Source organism: Thamnophis elegans, chromosome 14 (genome assembly GCF_009769535.1).
Source record: "Thamnophis elegans isolate rThaEle1 chromosome 14, rThaEle1.pri, whole genome shotgun sequence".
Classification (NCBI taxonomy): Eukaryota; Metazoa; Chordata; class Lepidosauria; order Squamata; family Colubridae; genus Thamnophis; species Thamnophis elegans.
This window is the reverse complement of record NC_045554.1, coordinates 24,957,922-24,974,939: the sequence shown is the minus strand read 5'-3', so window position 1 is coordinate 24,974,939 and position 17,018 is coordinate 24,957,922. Positions and strand designations below refer to the sequence as shown.

General features: G+C 45.6%; 1 protein-coding gene across 1 annotated transcript in view; it reads right to left on the bottom strand.

The window, feature by feature from the left end:
* Positions 1-17,018, bottom strand: part of PEPD (peptidase D) — a 174,740-nt gene that overhangs the window by 12,089 nt on the left and 145,633 nt on the right. The window contains exon 12 of the mRNA XM_032230515.1: positions 7,396-7,544. Coding sequence (XP_032086406.1) covers positions 7,396-7,544 — 149 coding nt within the window. The remainder of the gene's footprint in view (positions 1-7,395; positions 7,545-17,018) is intronic.

Genomic DNA, 17,018 nt, shown 5'->3' with positions numbered 1-17,018 from the left:
AGCTTTGCTGGCTGAGGAATTCTAGGAGTTGAAGTCCACAGGTCTTGTTGCCAAGATTGGAGACCCCTGCTCTAGACTTCCCCGCCCTCCAAATCACAACTGTTGAAAACTCTCACCCATCTGGGGTACACACAAATACAACAGTGCTGTAAACCATAAAGAGTGTCGCCTCCAGCTTATTCCCAAAGGCAGAAAAAATCCTGGCCCTGCCTAGGTATGGACATCATCCCGCTGCGATGCATGGGAATTGTAGTTCAAACCAAAGGGACCCTTGCATGATGGGCTTTAGCAACTGGAGCAGAGCTGCTGCGGGAAGAAACTCCGAAGAGCCGCTCAGGGTTAGTTTTAAGGAGGGGTTGGTTTTTCCAGTTGGAGGAAATAGGAAACGGTTATTTCCATGAATAAAACCTTCGCGATAAATATCCATTCTTAAAGAGTCAAGTAAGAAATTGGCACCTCCCTCTTTTCACCCACCTGGCTTTCTAGCAGCTGGTGTGGACAGGACACCATGGGATTAATTAGCAGAACAGACACACACACACAAAAAACACCACACACAAACTTTGCCAATACCAAATCAAGGATGATTTGCAGAATTAGCAGAAATCTGCATGGGTGCCAGCCAGCCGTTTATCTTTCTGAAGGTCCTTTTCAGCATTTTTGGAGAGCGGCTTTTGACTGCTTGTTGTAATTATACCACTGAGTAGCCCAAAGGAGGCTTTTAAGAGCCATTTCGGGATTAACTGCTGCAAGGAACCAAAATACAAAATCCTAGCTCTAAGACCAGCCTAGAATGAAGAACGAGAGAACCTCACCTCTGTGCCACCATCTCCGGGCAACTGATTTTCCTGCATTTAGAAAAGTTCCTCTCCTGAAGGGATATGCCAGGCCAGACTCAAGGACCAGGCCAGGCCAGGCCACAACTCAGAGCAGGTGGACCTGTGCCAGCTGTATGAAACTGAAGTGGAAGAAGCGTCTGCAGCAGAAATCGGCTAGCCAGTGTTTGAAAAGCTAATTGAAGGATCAGGTGTCGTGCGCTGGAAGTGAAAGCCACACTGGGATGGCATTGGAGATGGCCAGGACTACCAGCCTTCTCTCGAGGAGACCCACTAACATTTTCAAGCTGGAAAGCCCTCCTTCCACCACTGATCCCATCACACACCTTAGCGGAAAACCCAGTTAGGTATAATAAAGGCTTAGAAATACTTCCCTACAGACTCCAGGAGTGATCAAAGACAATGGAAGTTTTTTGTGTCTCCAAAGGAAGAGAGGAAAGGCTACAGAGAGGGAAAATAAGGAGGGAGAAAGACAGTTATGGAAGCAAGTAAAGATTCAGCACAAGCATTTCAAGCAATAGGCAAGTCTTCATTAAGGGGAATGTCAGAGCATCAATGCCTCCCGAACCTCTCATTCGTTCTGTCACTACAAGGCACAATTTCTTTTAAAGCAGTGTTTCTCAACCTTGGCAACTTGAAGATGTCCGGACTTCAACTCCCAGAATTCCCCGGCCAGCGAATGCGTTGAAGTCCGGACATCTTAGCAATAGCAATAGCAGTTAGACTTATATACCGCTTCATAGGGCTTTCAGCCCTCTCTAAGCGGTTTACAGAGTCAGCATATTGCCCCCAACAACAATCCGGGTCCTCATTTTACCCACCTCGGAAGGATGGAAGGCTGAGTCAACCCTGAGCCGGTGAGATTTGAACAGCCGAACTGCAGAACTGCAGTCAGCTGAAGTAGCCTGCAGTGCTGCATTTAACCACTGCGCCACCTCGGCTCCCAAGTTGCCAAGGTTGAGAAACGCTGTTTTAAAGGGAGACATTTTCAGTATCCTATCATCAATCAATCAATCAATCAATCAATCAATCAGAATAGAGCTGGAAGGGACCTTGGAGGTCTTCTAGTCCAACCCCCTGCTCAAGCATCATTTCAGACAAGTCTCTTCTTGAAAACCTCCAGTGATGGAACACCCACAACTTCTGGTGGCCAGCTGTTCCACTGGTTAATATTCCTCACTGTTAGGAAGTTTCTCCTTAATTTCAGGTTGCTTCTCTTTGGATTGGTTTCCATCCATTGTTTATTGTCTTGCGTTCTGGTGCTTTGGAGAAGAATGGGACCCCCTCCTCTTTGTGGCAGCCCCTCAAATACTGAAAAACTGCTGTCATGCTACCCCAGTCCTTCTTTTCTCTAGATGGGCCAAACCCAGTTCTTGCAACTGTTCTCCATATGTTTTTACAATTATAATATGGCCTCCTTTCTGCAACCATCAATGTGTCGGAGAACAAAAGCCATCAGGAACAATTTGGGCTGGGGAGGATGGCAATGGTGGTCCCAGAATTGCAGAAAGTACCAAGGTGAGGGAATTCCCCATACAGAGATCCCAGGAAAGGGGATGTTCATTCGTTTATGGCAGATGTTTTTTTATCAGAAAAGGAGAGGAAACACAACATTATTTTCCTCAGTTGCTTCATATATTTCAGGCTTTGCCTCCTATTTCTGTCCCCACATTTCTGCACCCCAGTCCTGACACCCACCCACCCCCACATCAATCATGGCAGCTGGCCATCTGAAAGCTGTTCTTAAGACCAAGGCAGGTCAGGCTCTCCCTGGGAGCATCTAGAGCCCTGGTGGTTAGAATGCAGCACTGCAAGCTGACTCTGCCAACTGCCAGGAGTTCAATTCTGACTGGCTCATGGTTGACTCAGCCTTCCATCTTCCCGAGGTGGGTAATGTGAGGATCCTGATTGTTGGGGGCAAGAGGCTGACTCTGTAAACCACTTAGAGAGGGCTGTGAAGCACTATGAAGCGGTATATAAATCTAAGTGCTATTGTTATTTTCCTCTCTCCCTCCGTCTCTGTTAGAATGCAATAGCAGCAATAGCAATAGCAATAGCAGTAGACTTATATACCGCTTCATAGGCCTTTCAGGCCTCTCTAAGCGGTTTACAGAGAGTCAGCATATTGCCCCCAACAATCTGGGTCCTCATTTTACCCACCTCGGAAGGATGGAAGGCTGAGTCAACCCTGAGCCAGTGAGATTTGAACCGCTGACCTGCTGATCTAGCAGTAGCCTGCAGTGCTGCATTTAACCACTGCGCCACCTTGCAGTATTGCAGGCTAACTCTGCCTAGAGTGAGGAGTTCAATTCTGACCGGCTCTAGTTTGACTCAGCCTTTCATCCTTCCGAGGTGGGTAAAATGAAGAGCCAGATTGTTGTGGGCAAATAGGCTGACTCTGTAAACCACTTAGAGAGGGCTGGGAAGCACATGAAGCAGTATATAACTCTAAATGCTATTGCTATCTTTCTTTCTCGCTTTCTTTATCCCTTCCTTCTTTCTTTCTCCACTTTCTTTCTTTCTCTTTCTTTCCTTTCTTTATCCTTTCTTTCTCTCCCTCTCCTTTCTTCTATCTCCTCCTCCAATTGCAAACTGCCCATATCCAGGTGCCAACCTGTCCCTGGAATGCTCATGCAGACACAATTTATTGATAGGGTTATTTATAGGTCCATCTCCTCCTCCTCTCCCTCCCTCAAATCCTGGGCAATTAACCTTGGCCCCCTCCACTCTGGTTCGAAGCAGCCAACTGTTGGCCCGGTTTGCACAGCCTCCCAGGCCAACCTTTGGACTTTGCACGGTGGGGCTTGAGACATCTCCACTCTGCAAAATCTGCTGAGGAGGCGTCTGCTTCTGAACTCTCTGCCAAGAGAGGGATGGTGCAGCGCAGGGCGCCGACAGGCAGCCTCTTCGCTGGAGCCAGAAACAGACTCGGCCTTGTTTTATGGGTGAGCTTTGGTGGCTCAGCATCTGCAGAAGCCCAGACCTGGCATGTGGCCAATGGCCTCTCTCTTTCTCAGACCCTTCACATATGGGGAGAAACCGAAGCAAACCCTGCTCCACTGCATTCAATGTTAGCTGTATGAATAAAATAAATGCCAACAGATTAACAGAGTTGGAAGGGACCTTGTAGGTCATCTAGTCCAACCCCCCACCCAAGCAGGTGACCCTATACCATTTCTGACAAATGGCAGTCCAGTCTCTTCTTGAAAGCCTCCAGGGATGAAGCTCCCACAACTTCTGAAGGCAACTTCTGTTCCACTGGTTGATTGTTCTCACGGTCAGAAAATTTCTCCTTATTTTTTATTTAAGAAGAGACTGGACAGTCAGTTGTCCAAGATGGTATAGGTTCTCCTGCTTGAGCAAGGGGCTGGACTAGAAGACCTCCAAGGTACCTTCCAGCTCTATTCTAATTCTATTCTATCCCTATTCTATCCTATTCTGTTCTGTTCTATCCCTTTTCTATCCTATCCCTACTCTATTCCCTACTCTACTCTACACTACACTACACTCTACTCTATTCTCCATGTTGAATCTTTTCTGTTTTCTGTTCTGTTGAATCTCTCCCTGATCAGTTGCCATCCATAAAGAGGGCCAGGACTGATCAAAGCATGGCAACCAATTAGCAGAGAAATCCCAGCAGCTTCCCCTGAATGTTAAATGGCAGAGCCAGCATCCCTCCTGCCTTTTTGCATCCAAAGTCACTTTTCAAAATCTGTATTTTTCATCGAAAGGATCCAATCATCATTTCAAGTTTCGATCCCAACTTTTCATCATTCCTAGCTTTTCCATTTATTTATTTCATGCACTCTTATTTTTGGATATGCACCACTTTAGAAAAGAGAATAGAGGTACATTCCACCACAAATAAATAGCTCCATTTTCCCTGGGGAAGCCACACTGCTAGTAAAAACTGCAGTTAGTTTGTCTCAAGGCATTTCAAAAAGCTTCCTATTTTCACCATGGACAAAAGCTAGTCACAAAAATCAGCCCCCAGGGAGTCATCAAGCACCTTATTTGCCATGTCAGGAGGAGGGAGGAGGCAGAAGATGAGGGGGAGGGAGGGAGGCAGGATGTGCCCCATTCCTTGCCAGACAGAAGATCTACAGTGAGGAAGCAGGAAGACAATGAAGCCTACTGGGAGAACAGCATTCAAACCAGGGAGACAGTCTGGTCTAGTGGTGAAAGCACCAAGCCAGGAGATTGTGAGTTCAAGTCCCGCCTTAGCCAGGAAAAGCAGTTTTGGGCTAATCACCCGCCCTCAGCCCCACCCTCCTCACAGGGTTGCGGTTGTGGGGAAAATAAAAGAGGAAGATGTGTTGGAAATGTGTTGAATTCATCTTTTACCGACCAAGAATTAAAGGGAGACTAGCATAGATCTATTTCAAGCTACTGAGCTCTCATCAGCTAGCCAGATTTCAAGCTCAATAGCTTGAAATAGATCTATGCTAGGCTCCCTTTGTTTCTTGGTTGGTAAAACATGATTTCAACACAAAAAATAGTTTGTTGCGAAGGCGGCTGCCTGCGAAGGTTCCTGGTTTGGGGCTGAAGGAGAAAGCGGAAGCAGCATGCTCCATCCCATAATTGGGTAGATGAGGTTGCCCTGATAGACTGGTCTTACCGGAGAAAAAAACATGTGTTGGAAATGTTCACGGCCTTAAGTTATTTGAGAAAATAAGAAAGGAAATAAATAGCGAACTGGACTTTCTGGTTTTTCTTTGAAGGCATTTTGCTTCTCATCCAAGGAACTTCTTCAACTCTGCCTTCACTCCCCACCATCCAGCCAGAGCTGAAGAAGCTTCTTGGATGAGAAGCGAAATATCTTCAAAGAAAAAACAAGGAAGTCCAGTTGCCTCTTGGAGAAGCAACTTTGGGACAACCATGACCTGGATGACGGAGAACCTCCATAAACATTCCCTTCCTTGAGCTGTTCCAGAACAACTTCAAGAACTGATCTGTCCTTTTTTTGTCCTTTTCCCCTTTTGCTGTGAGTCTGGGAAGAGACAGAGAGAGACTCAATCTGGTAACCAATGTAACATTTGCCAGCTGGTGTTTTGAAACACACTTCTGGGTAGGGTGGCTGTGGCTCTGAGCTCAGCTGTGGGGGGGTCACTTGGGTACCCTCCCACCGCCGGCCGCTGCCACTCCACCCGAGGACCCCAACTCTTTCCTTCATTTATTTTTAATATTTATTTTTATTGCACATTTTTTCTTTACACGCCTCTATCACATATTTAACAGATCTGTGGCATTAATCATACAACTAGAATCAAATAATCGTTCAACAATCATTATATATATTCTGTTTCCAAACGTTCTGACCCTATGTACATTTCCATTTCTTATTTCTATTATCTATCCATTCATACCATTTCTCCCATACCGCATGGTATTCCGAATCATCCTTTCCCTATAACTATAATGTGAGTTTGTCCATTTCTGCACAATCAAATTGTCAGGCCTGCAGTCATATTCCTTTTGGGATCTTTGGCCTGCCACACACTCTTTCTCTTTCTATACTATGCTGTTTCATTGGTGGGGTAATTGGGAGGGGGAATAGTAAGGAGTACAATTATAGAATGTGTTGTTGTCAAAATAAAACATTCCTTTCTAGAAGCCCAAGGTCATCCTTTGTCTTCGCATCTCTATACCTGATTGGTGGCAGAGGAAGATTGGACCATGTGATGGACTTGTGGGTGTGGGGGCAAGATCTTGAATTTTCAACTGGGTGGGGAAAACCGGGAAGCTTTTAGATTTGGGTTTTCCCAGATGTGCCAACATGTCTCTCTTATTAAATTGGAACTTTGAGGAAAGCTCTGCCTTGGACTCTGATTTAATTCTGGATGATATTTTGAATGCTGACACAAATATTTTTTGAATTACTAATCCCTCCGGCAGAATACTGTCTTTCTTCCAATGTTGCGCAAAAGTAATCCTTGCTGCCGTTATTATGTGTAACATCAAATATTTTAACTTTCTATTGTATTTCGCCCTAATTATCCCCAGGAGAAACATTTCCAGTTTGAATTCTATTTGACATTTAGTTAAATCCTGCAACTCTTTCCTTTAATGGCTGGTGCAGTTGTTGGAATGCAGCATTGCAGGCTGACTCTGCTGACAGCCCCCGAGTTCGATCCTGACAGGGTTCAAGGTTGACTCAGCCATACATCCTTCTGAGGATGGTAAAATGAAGACCCATATTGTTGGGGGCAACAGGCTGACCTTGTAAACCACCCAGAGAGTGCTGTGAAGTCAAATAGGGACGAGAAAGTGCACCTTGGGCATGGTCAAAAAAGTCAAAATGGCTATCCCAGCAGGGCCACTGAAGTTCTTCCCTCTTGATTTTTTTTATCGTGCCCTTGGAGCCCTCCGACTTGAGAGACGGGTCAAGAATAGGCAGGCACACAGGATGGGCGATGGTCGCTCCAGCCGGAGGGCACTGAGCAGTATGGCAGGCACCGGAATATCCATGCCAACAACTTCTAAGAGGCAAGGACACACTCCTCCTCTCTCCCTACCTTTTCATTGGCAGGGACTGGTTTCCGGTTGTTGTTGTTTTTACCTGGCTTGATGCTGCCGAACACCGCCCGGGAGGACCTGTACACGGCCTCGTAGATGGCCTTCTGGTCAGGAGTGAATTTTCCGTTTGCGGGAAAGGTGCAGGTGATATCTGACCCGTAGCAGTAATACTCTCCTCCCATGTCAAAGAGGCTGCGGGAAAGGGGAAGAAAAGAAAGAAAAGGAAATGCCCATTTGGGTCTGAATTCAAACTGCAGCATGATCACAATATAATATAATACAATACAATACATAGTAGGGTAGAGTAGAATAGAATAGAGGATGGGAATAGAATCGAATAGAGAATTGGGATAGAATAATAGAGGAATAGAATAGAGAATAGAATAGAATTTAGAATAGAATAGAATAGAATAACAGAGGAATCGAATAGAATAGAATAGAGAATTGGAATAGAATAGAGACTTGAGATAGAATAATAGAGGAATAGAATAGAATAGAGAATTGGGATAGAATAATAGAGGAATAGAACAGAGAATAGAATAGAATTTAGAATAGAATAGAATAGATACTTGGGATAGAATAACAGAGGAATAGAATAGAATAGAGAATTGGAATAATAGAGAAATACAACAGAATACAATAAAATAGAACAGAACAGAATTCTTTATTGGCCAAGTGTGATTGGTAACACAAGGAATTTATCTTTGGTGCAGATGCTCTCAGTGTACATAAAGAAAAATAAAATAGAATACATTCACCAAGAATCATAAGATACAACACATAGTGATAGTCATGCGTTACTAATAAGCAATCCAATCATACTAGGAAACTAACAGAACAATATAAATTGTGAAAATACAAGCAACATGGTTATAGCCATAAGTGGGAGGAGATAGGTAATAGGAAGAATGAGAAGAAGAATAGTAAGGCTGTTATACAAAATAATACAAAAGTAACACAAAGTTGTATGTGCAGCAAGGCTGCTTATAGATGTCATCAGAACAGACGCCATCGCAAAGGTGAAGCTGGAAGAGAGGACAATGGTCATCTAGTCCAGCCTTCTGCAACCTGCAGAAGTCCACCCTTGGAGGCAAGCCAACTCAAAAGACAGACCCTGGAGGATTTCAGAAAGGCAAATTTATTGCAAGATATAACAGCAGACTCTTGAAAACCTGTCAGTTCCTCTCTGCCCCTTTTTTTTTAATGAATCCTAGTTTCTTTCTCCTGCTTTCCAGGTCTGAGCTGCCATTTCTCCTCCTTGAAGGAATTTCCCAAGATCATCTGGGCATTCCTCCACAGCTGGAAAACCAATGAAATATGCGTGAGAGGTGATGGTTTGTTCCTGTTCAATCACCCAAAGTTGGAGAACCTCTAACAGTTTCACCGGCTGTGTTTTTACAACATACCTAGCCTGGTTACTGAATTAATCCATTTTTTTGGATATGGACTATAACTTGCATAATATACTAATCTATAAAAAATAGCTGAATGTCTAATGGAGGAGTCTTCAAACTTGGCAACTTTAAGACTTGTGGACTTCAACTCCCAGAATTCTCCAGCCAGCTCTGGAAATTCTGGAAGTTGAAGTCCACAAGTCTTAAAGTTGCCAAGTTTGAAGACTTCTGGTCTAATGTTTTGAGAATGCAACTGCTATGCCTTTAATCTAATGAAGAATGTTTTTTGAACTCAGTTGTCCTCTCCTTCATCTCCATAATTTTCATTTCATGATTAGGAGATACGTTACTTAGCGATAGGATTGCTGCAGAATTTAATTTAGTCTTCCAAATCCAAGTTTTACCTGCAGCCTGATTAAAGAAAGGAAAAAAAAACTGGTTCCCTGACCTGATCACCTTGGTGCCATTTCACTGTGCCACCCGAATGTAACTGCCTGCGAGCCAAGTTTAACATTCTTTGTTTGTTCAAGAAAACATTGCAGACAAATAATAATTCTTTTTTTCTTGGCTGCCGCCTTTCTGACACAATGTCTTACCCAGCCTTGATTACAAAATGCCTGTGATTTGAGTCTCTCGACAGAAACACCAACTGTCTGTTTCTTTGGCCAAGCAGTTCAAGAGCCAAAGCTGCTACTGGTCCCTTAAGAGTCTCTCTTGCAACTCCCCACTCCCCCTCAGGAATTCCTGCCAGTCAAAGAACCATTGTTATTAAACTATTTCAACCAAGAACAGAGATGGAAGGAACCTTGGAGGTCTTCTAGTGCAGCCCCCTGCTCAAGCAAGAGACCCCATATCATAGGGGCGCAGTGGTTAAATGCAGCACTGCAGGCTACTTCAGCTGACTGCAGTTCAGCAGGTCGGCTATTCAAATCTCACCGGCTCAGGGTTGACTCAGCCTTCCATCCTTCCGAGGTGGGTAAAATGAGGACCCGGATTGTTGGGGGCAATATGCTGACTCTGTAAACCGCTTAGAGAGGGCTGAAAGCCCTATGAAGCGGTATATAAGTCTAACTGCTATTGCTATTGCTATTGCTATTGCTATTTCAGACACGTGGCTGTCCAATCTCTTTTTAAAAACCTCCAGTCATGGAGCACCCACAGCTTCTGGTGGCAAGCTGTTTCACTGGTTAATTATCCTCACTGTTAGGAAGTTTCTCCTCAATTCCAGGTTGCTTCTTTCCTTGATTAGTTTCCACCCATTGTTTCTTTTGTTCCTGCCTTTTCCAAAGTCTCCACAACTTTTTTGTAATGCGGTGACCAAAATTGGCTGCAGTATTCCAGGTGCGATCTTACTAAGGCTTTATAAAGGGGTACTGATATATCACATGATTTTGACTCCAGCCTGGGTTTATATAGCTAAGGATTGTATTAGCTTTTTTTAGCTGTTGTCACACGGCTGCTGGATGATATTTAAGTGATGTGATTGCCCACTAGGACTCCAAAGTCCCTCTCACAGTTACTGTTTTTGAGCCAGATTTCACCAAATCTGTACTTGTATCTTTGGTTTTTCTTGCCTAAGTGTAAAACCTTGTTTTTCTCCACATTAAATTTCCTTTTGTTAGATAGGGCCCATTGGTCAAGATCTTTCTGGATCCTGAGCTTGCCTTCTGTGGCTATTCCTGCCAGCTTAGTATCACCCGCAAATTTGATTAGTTCCTTTTCTATTCCCTCATCTAAGTCCATCCACTGTTTCTTATCCTGCCTTTAGGTTCTTTGGAGAATAAGTTGACCCCCCCTTCTTTGTGGCAGCCCCTCAAACACTTGAATGCTGCTGTCATGCCACCTCTAGCCCTTCTTTTCTCTAGACTGGCCAAACCCAAATCCTGCAACCATCCTGATGTTTTTGTCTCCAGGCCCTTAATCATCTTAGATACTCTTCTTTGCACTTTTCCCAAAGTCTCAACATCTTTTTTGTGAAGTGGCGACCAAAACTGAATGCAGTATCCCAGGGGTGGCCTGACTTAAGGCTTTAGAAAAAGGCAGAGACACGCCCCCCCCCCCCCCACATGTCTCTCCCAATCTGGGATGGGACCAAGCCAAAAGGTCTGGAAATTCTGTGAAATCCATGGGTGACTCAGGGCCAGTCAATTTCTCAGGGGATCCCATTGCATAGGCTGGCTGGCTGGCTAAGGAAGGGGCAGGTTGGTCTCTGGCCTATTTGGAAGAGCCATGCCAAGGCAAAAATACATCCCCTTAAAGTCTGGGTCAATATCAAGGCAGTCAGCCCAAGAGAGATGAACGGCTGCTAATCTGAGTCACCCTGTAGCAATGCAGGGACTGAGAGTGCGTCCCCACCCCACCCCCAGCCTCTCTGCTCAGCCCCAGCGATCAGGGCCAACTGTTGTGGGGGGTGGCAGGGCTGCAACACCACAGACCCCCCCCCCAACTCCCATGAGCTTCCTTGTCATGGTACACAGGCATCAGAAGGACCCAAGAGAGACATTTATCTGGTGACTCAATAATTGTGGGCATTCATGCAGTGGCAAGGGACACCCCAAAGCATCCAGGGTAGCCCAAGAATTACTCCAAAAGAGGACTTAAGAGTTGAGAGCCAGTGCTCTCCAACCCCACATGCCTCCAAAGGCCTGCACCTTTGCCCCCTCTTTCTCTGGGCTACCCCCGCGCCCCAACATAGCCCAAATAACCATCAAAAGCTCGCTGTATTGTCTGAACCCAACTTAAAATAGCTGATGGTTCCATTCAACTCAGCTTGAAATGCTGCTCCACTGATTCAGTTAGAACAGGGGTGTCAACCTTGATTTCATTGAGGTTGTGGTTGACTTCGGGGGGGGGGGAGTGGGCGTGGCCTGCTTGATGTCACTGTTGGGGGCGCCTGTGGTGGCCCTAGCGCTCTGCCAGTGAAAACAGCCTCCTGAGCTCTGTTCCACGCAGCCCTCCTGAGCTCCGTTTTCACTGGCAGAGGACTGCAGGAGGCTGTCACAGCCGGAAACGGAACTCGGGAGCCCGTTTCCTCTAGCAGCACAGCGGGCTGGTTCCTCACTGTTTCCAGGGTGTAAGCACCCCGTGGGTCAAATTTGGCCAGCAGACATTGAGTTTGACACCCCTGAGTTAGAAACTCAGAGGCCCCACTCGGGTGACCATTTTCATTGGTACGCAGGTCGGTTGTCTCCAATGCAATGCTGATGCCACTGCTACAAATTCCAGCCAGAATGTCCACTTGCCTATGAATTCTGGCCATTTCAAGACCAGAAGGAACCCAACAGGAAAGGGCTGTGGGCCCCTTTTGCTCATGCTGAATGTTTCAGCCACCAAGAGTTATCTGCCTGCATCTGACCTCCACAGTTTAGTTATTTCCCAGGTGCCTTCATGTCCTGTGCAAAGGCATGTGGGGTGTGGAACTACAAGTTAGGAAACTCCTGCAGCCCTTCATCTCTCGGCCTTAGGTGACGGATGAGATGCCACGAGGGTTTGCCGGTTTTGCAAGCAAACTGGACATCCTGTGAGAATTCTCTGCACAGCAGATGGAGAGTTAAAATTAAAAATGAAACCGGTGTTAAAATACCGCATGGCCCGAAAAGGTGAGGGAGCCACCTGGGGGCACTGCACCAATGGCTTTCATTCGTTCCAGGGACTTTCAGGAGCTGGCCTGGGAGTGGCAACCAGTTTGGCCTATCCTTCCCCTGGACATCTGTGCTGGAGTCCCGGCACCCGGCGAGAACATTTTGCTCCCCGTGCACTGATCAAACAATTGGAGATTAAAGTCCCAGGGCAAAAGTCATTCTTTTGATGATTGCCTTTTACTGTAAATAGCACCATGCCTACTCCGTGTATGCAAAAGGTCATTGCTTCCATTCCTGCCATGAATGGGAGACACGGCACACAAAGCGTTGAATTCCATTCTTGGTACACTGAGCGAGTTGTCTTTGGCACGGGGCCAAGCTATGATGTGCTGTGACTTCAACAGGCCGGCTTCCATAGGCAAAGATGCTTATCAGGCCCCTGAAACCAAGGAGGATGTCAGCTCTGAAGCTGGCCTGACTGAGGCCATCTTCGAGGCTTCAGTGTTACCACCATGGAGATGAGGGTTAGGGAAAGGGGAATGGAGAGAGTTTGGGGGGGAGTGGGGGTTTCGTAGCCAAAACAAAATAGTTATCTCCTCTGGGAATCAACGACAATTGCACAGGTGGCTGCAGAGTGGAGGAGTGAAGTTGCCAAGCAACCAGACAGCATGTTGATTGGACCATGTGACTGATTCTTTGGGAAAAGGGGGGAAACTTTTACTTTTGATTAGGTGAAAACCATGGGAACCATTAGAGTCAGTTCTGCATGCACGCATGTGCAGTGCAAAAAAAAAATGTTCTATGCATGCGCAGAAACAAAAAACAAGATGGCGCCGCCGTAGACCATAGGAGCCGCCCGGAGAACCGGTCACTGCCAGTTCCAGAGACCCAGGCTGCTAAACCCCTACTGGTTCTGCCAAACCAGTCTGAATTGGTAGGAACCTACACAGCTATGGGTACATTACTTGAACCCTGACAGTGGAGAGGCTGAAATGAGCCTCTTTCCACTGCCTTTGAGAGCAGGAACGAGACGTCTGGTCCCCAGGGAAGGTTGGTTTCACAAGCCAACTTTTGGCCAACAGAGAGAGCAAGTCTGGTTTTCAGAGACGATCTCAGGCTACACCCAAGTTTTCCAATGGCATTTGCTCCTAAACTGGAAGCTCCTTGCAAAATCCTTTGGGCTCAGCCCTTTCCCAGCCATCCAGGGTGGGATGTAAGTCCAAGTACCTGGAACGGAGGAGGGGGAGAAAGCTGGCGCTGGAGTTCTTCAGGAGCCATCGTTTTGGCCAGTCCGCCTTTCAGTTAGATGGGGAACAACGGTCCCTTTGTGACTTGTGGACTTCAACTCCCAGAATTCCTGAGTCAGCATGGCTGGCTGAGGAATCCTGGGACTCGAAGTCCACCAGTCATAAAAGGCCATAGTTCCTGACTACTTAGTTAGACCATGCTGAGTTGCACCTATGCTGGCTGGAAGCATACGTCACTTTTGTGTCCTCATTGTATTAGGGGGCTGCCATGGAAACAGGAGGGGGGGTTAAGAGGAAAAAACAACTCTCTTAACGCTCCCCAATAGGAGCATTTGAGGGTCTAACAGTAAAGTGTATGGCAGGGGTCCCCAAACTTGGCAACTTTAAGACTTGTGGACTTCAACTCCCAGAATTCCCCAGCCAGCATAAATATAAGACTTGTGGACTTCAACTCCGAGAATTCTCTAGCCAGCATAACTTTAAGACTTGTGGACTTCAACTCCCAGAATTCCCCAGCCAGCATAACTTTTAAGACTTGTGGACTTCAACTCCCAGAATTCCCCAGCCAGCATAAGTATAAGACTTGTGGACTTCAACTCCGAGAATTCTCCAGCCAGCATAACTTTAAGACTTGTGGACTTCAACTCCCAGAATTCCCCAGCCAGCATAACTTTTAAGACTTGTGGACTTCAACTCCCAGAATTCCCCAGCCAGCATAAATATAAGACTTGTGGACTTCAACTCCCAGAATTCTCCAGCCAGCATAACTTTAAGACTTGTGGACTTCAACTCCCAGAATTCCCCAGCCAGCATAAATATAAGACTTGTGGACTTCAACTCCGAGAATTCTCCAGCCAGCATAGACTTTAAGACTTGTGGACTTCAACTCCGAGAATTCTCCAGCCAGCATAGACTTTAAGACTTGTGGACTTCAACTCCCAGAATTCCCCAGCCAGCATAGACTTTTAAGACTTGTGGACTTCAACTCCCAGAATTCCCCAGCCAGCATAGACTTTTAAGACGTGGACTTCAGCTCCCAGAATTCTCCAGCCAGCCTAACCTTTAAGACTTGTGGACTTCAGCTCTCAGAATTCTCCAGCCAGCCTAACTTTAAGACTTGTGGACTTCAACTCCCAGAATTCTCAAGCCAGCCTAACTTTAAGACTTGTGGACTTCAGCTCTCAGAATTCTCCAGCCAGCCTAACTTTAAGACTTGTGGACTTCAACTCCCAGAATTCCCCAGCCAGCATAGACTTTTAAGACTTGTGGACTTCAGCTCCCAGAATTCTCCAGCCAGCCTAACTTTAAGACTTGTGGACTTCAGCTCTCAGAATTCTCCAGCCAGCCTAACTTTAAGACTTGTGGACTTCAACTCCCAGAATTCTCCAGCCAGCCTAACTTTAAGACTTGTGGACTTCAGCTCTCAGAATTCTCCAGCCAGCCTAACTTTAAGACTTGTGGACTTCAACTCCCAGAATTCCCCAGCCAGCATAGACTTTAAGACTTGTGGACTTCAGTTCCCAGAATTCTCCAGCCAGCCTAACTTTAAGACTTGTGGACTTCAACTCCCAGAATTCCCCAGCCAGCATAGACTTTAAGACTTGTGGACTTCAGTTCCCAGAATTCTCCAGCCAGTCTAACTTTAAGACTTGTGGACTTCAATTCCCAAAATTCTGGGAATTGAAGTCCACAAGTCTTAAAGTTGCCAAGTTTGGGGACCTCTGATGTAGGGTGTAGGAGCAGTTCTGCAATTGTCCTGTGAGGGCTAAAATTGCAAAAGGTTGTGGACAAAATGTGAACTCCATGCTGCAAATCCAAAGTGGAGGCTGCACTTTCAGGCAGATGGATTCACTGGGCGCCCTGAGCGGGGAGGAAATATTTTGACATTTGACAAAGGGTGCCATGCAGGTGGGATGTTGGGGGGGGGAGGAAGAAGCCCAATGTGGACTTCTGAGAAGAGAAGAGAAATTGTCCTAGAGAGTGATGCATTTTATGCTTTGAAAGTACAGTTTCTCCTAGCATGCTGGTTTTCGAAACAGGGACTTGCAAAGTCCCTGAAAAGTATCTGTTCCCTGGGCTATGTAATAATTTATTCAATTCTAGGCATTGGTGTCCTTTAACATATCTTTATCCTTCTTATATGCATCTCTGAATACTTGTTTCAGCATTCCCTCATTTCATTTTGATCCCAAATCATTTCCTTGCTTTTATTCTCAATTCCATTCACTCTCCCAGAGGGCCCTTCCAAAAATAATGCTTTATTTCCATCCTGACTCTTCTTCCTAGTGGATTTGCAGATGAAGGACAGTTAACAAGGAAGAGGGGGGAAATATCTCTATCTCTAGTGGGGTGGGGGACATAATCAGGATAGATTTGAGAAGGAAAGGGAACAAGAAATGATACCCCACTATTTTTGGGTCTGAGAGAGAAAATAAAAGAAAATAAAAACTAAGAGCTGGAAGGGACACCTACAACAATAGAAAAAGAAAGGAAGAGAGAAGGAGAGGAGAGGAAGATGGAAGGGAGAAGCAGAGAGGGTAGGAAGGGGGAGAGGAAGAGAAAAGGGGAGATGTAAGGGAAGAAGGAAGGGAAAGAAGAGAGGAAGGAAGAAAGTAGAGAAAGGAGGAGGGAGAAAAGAAGGGAAAAGGTAAAGTCAAAACAGGCGAGGGATGGCAAACAAAGCAACCCAAATGGTATGTTATAACCCTGTAAATGGAATAACAAATGTATACAAACGACAAATGTAAAAAAGAATTATAACTAGGTGAATGGATACCTATAATTGTAGGTAAGAGAACAAAAAATTTAAAAAAACTTTTCTGAAAATAAAAAGGACGGTTGACCAAAGGGGCTTCTTACCGGTAACTGCTCCGCATTTCCCTGGAGTAAAACACTGAGCAGAGGTCCTCAGGGCTCAGTCTTTCCTTGATGCAGTGCCATTTAACGCCTTTATAAATAGAGGATGGGATGGAATGGGTCCTTATCAAATTTGCAGATATTAAGCTGGGATTAGCGAATGCCTTGCAGACAGCAGGAGACTGAGCCTCACTGGGCAGGGCAGTTATACAAATACGGTATAATTCTAGGAATCATTTGATTTCTGAGATGTGGGGTTGCTGCAGGATTTTTTAAAAAACTTGAATATATTTGGGGACAAATGAAATTTACAAAAAAAAAGATGCAGCAGAGAAAAATCTAGAAAGAGAATAGATAAAGGGATAAGAACACATAAAAGCAGCAGTTTGTCAGTAAATCAAGCTTTCCTTTGAAATGGATTAGGTAAAGGTAAAGGTTCCCCTCGCACATATGTGCTAGTCGTTCCCAACTCTAGGGGGCGGTGCTCATCTCCATTTCAAAGGCGAAGAGCCAGCACTGTCCAAAGACATCCCCATGATCATGTGGCCGGCATGACTATACATCGAAAGTGCATTGGAATACTGTTCC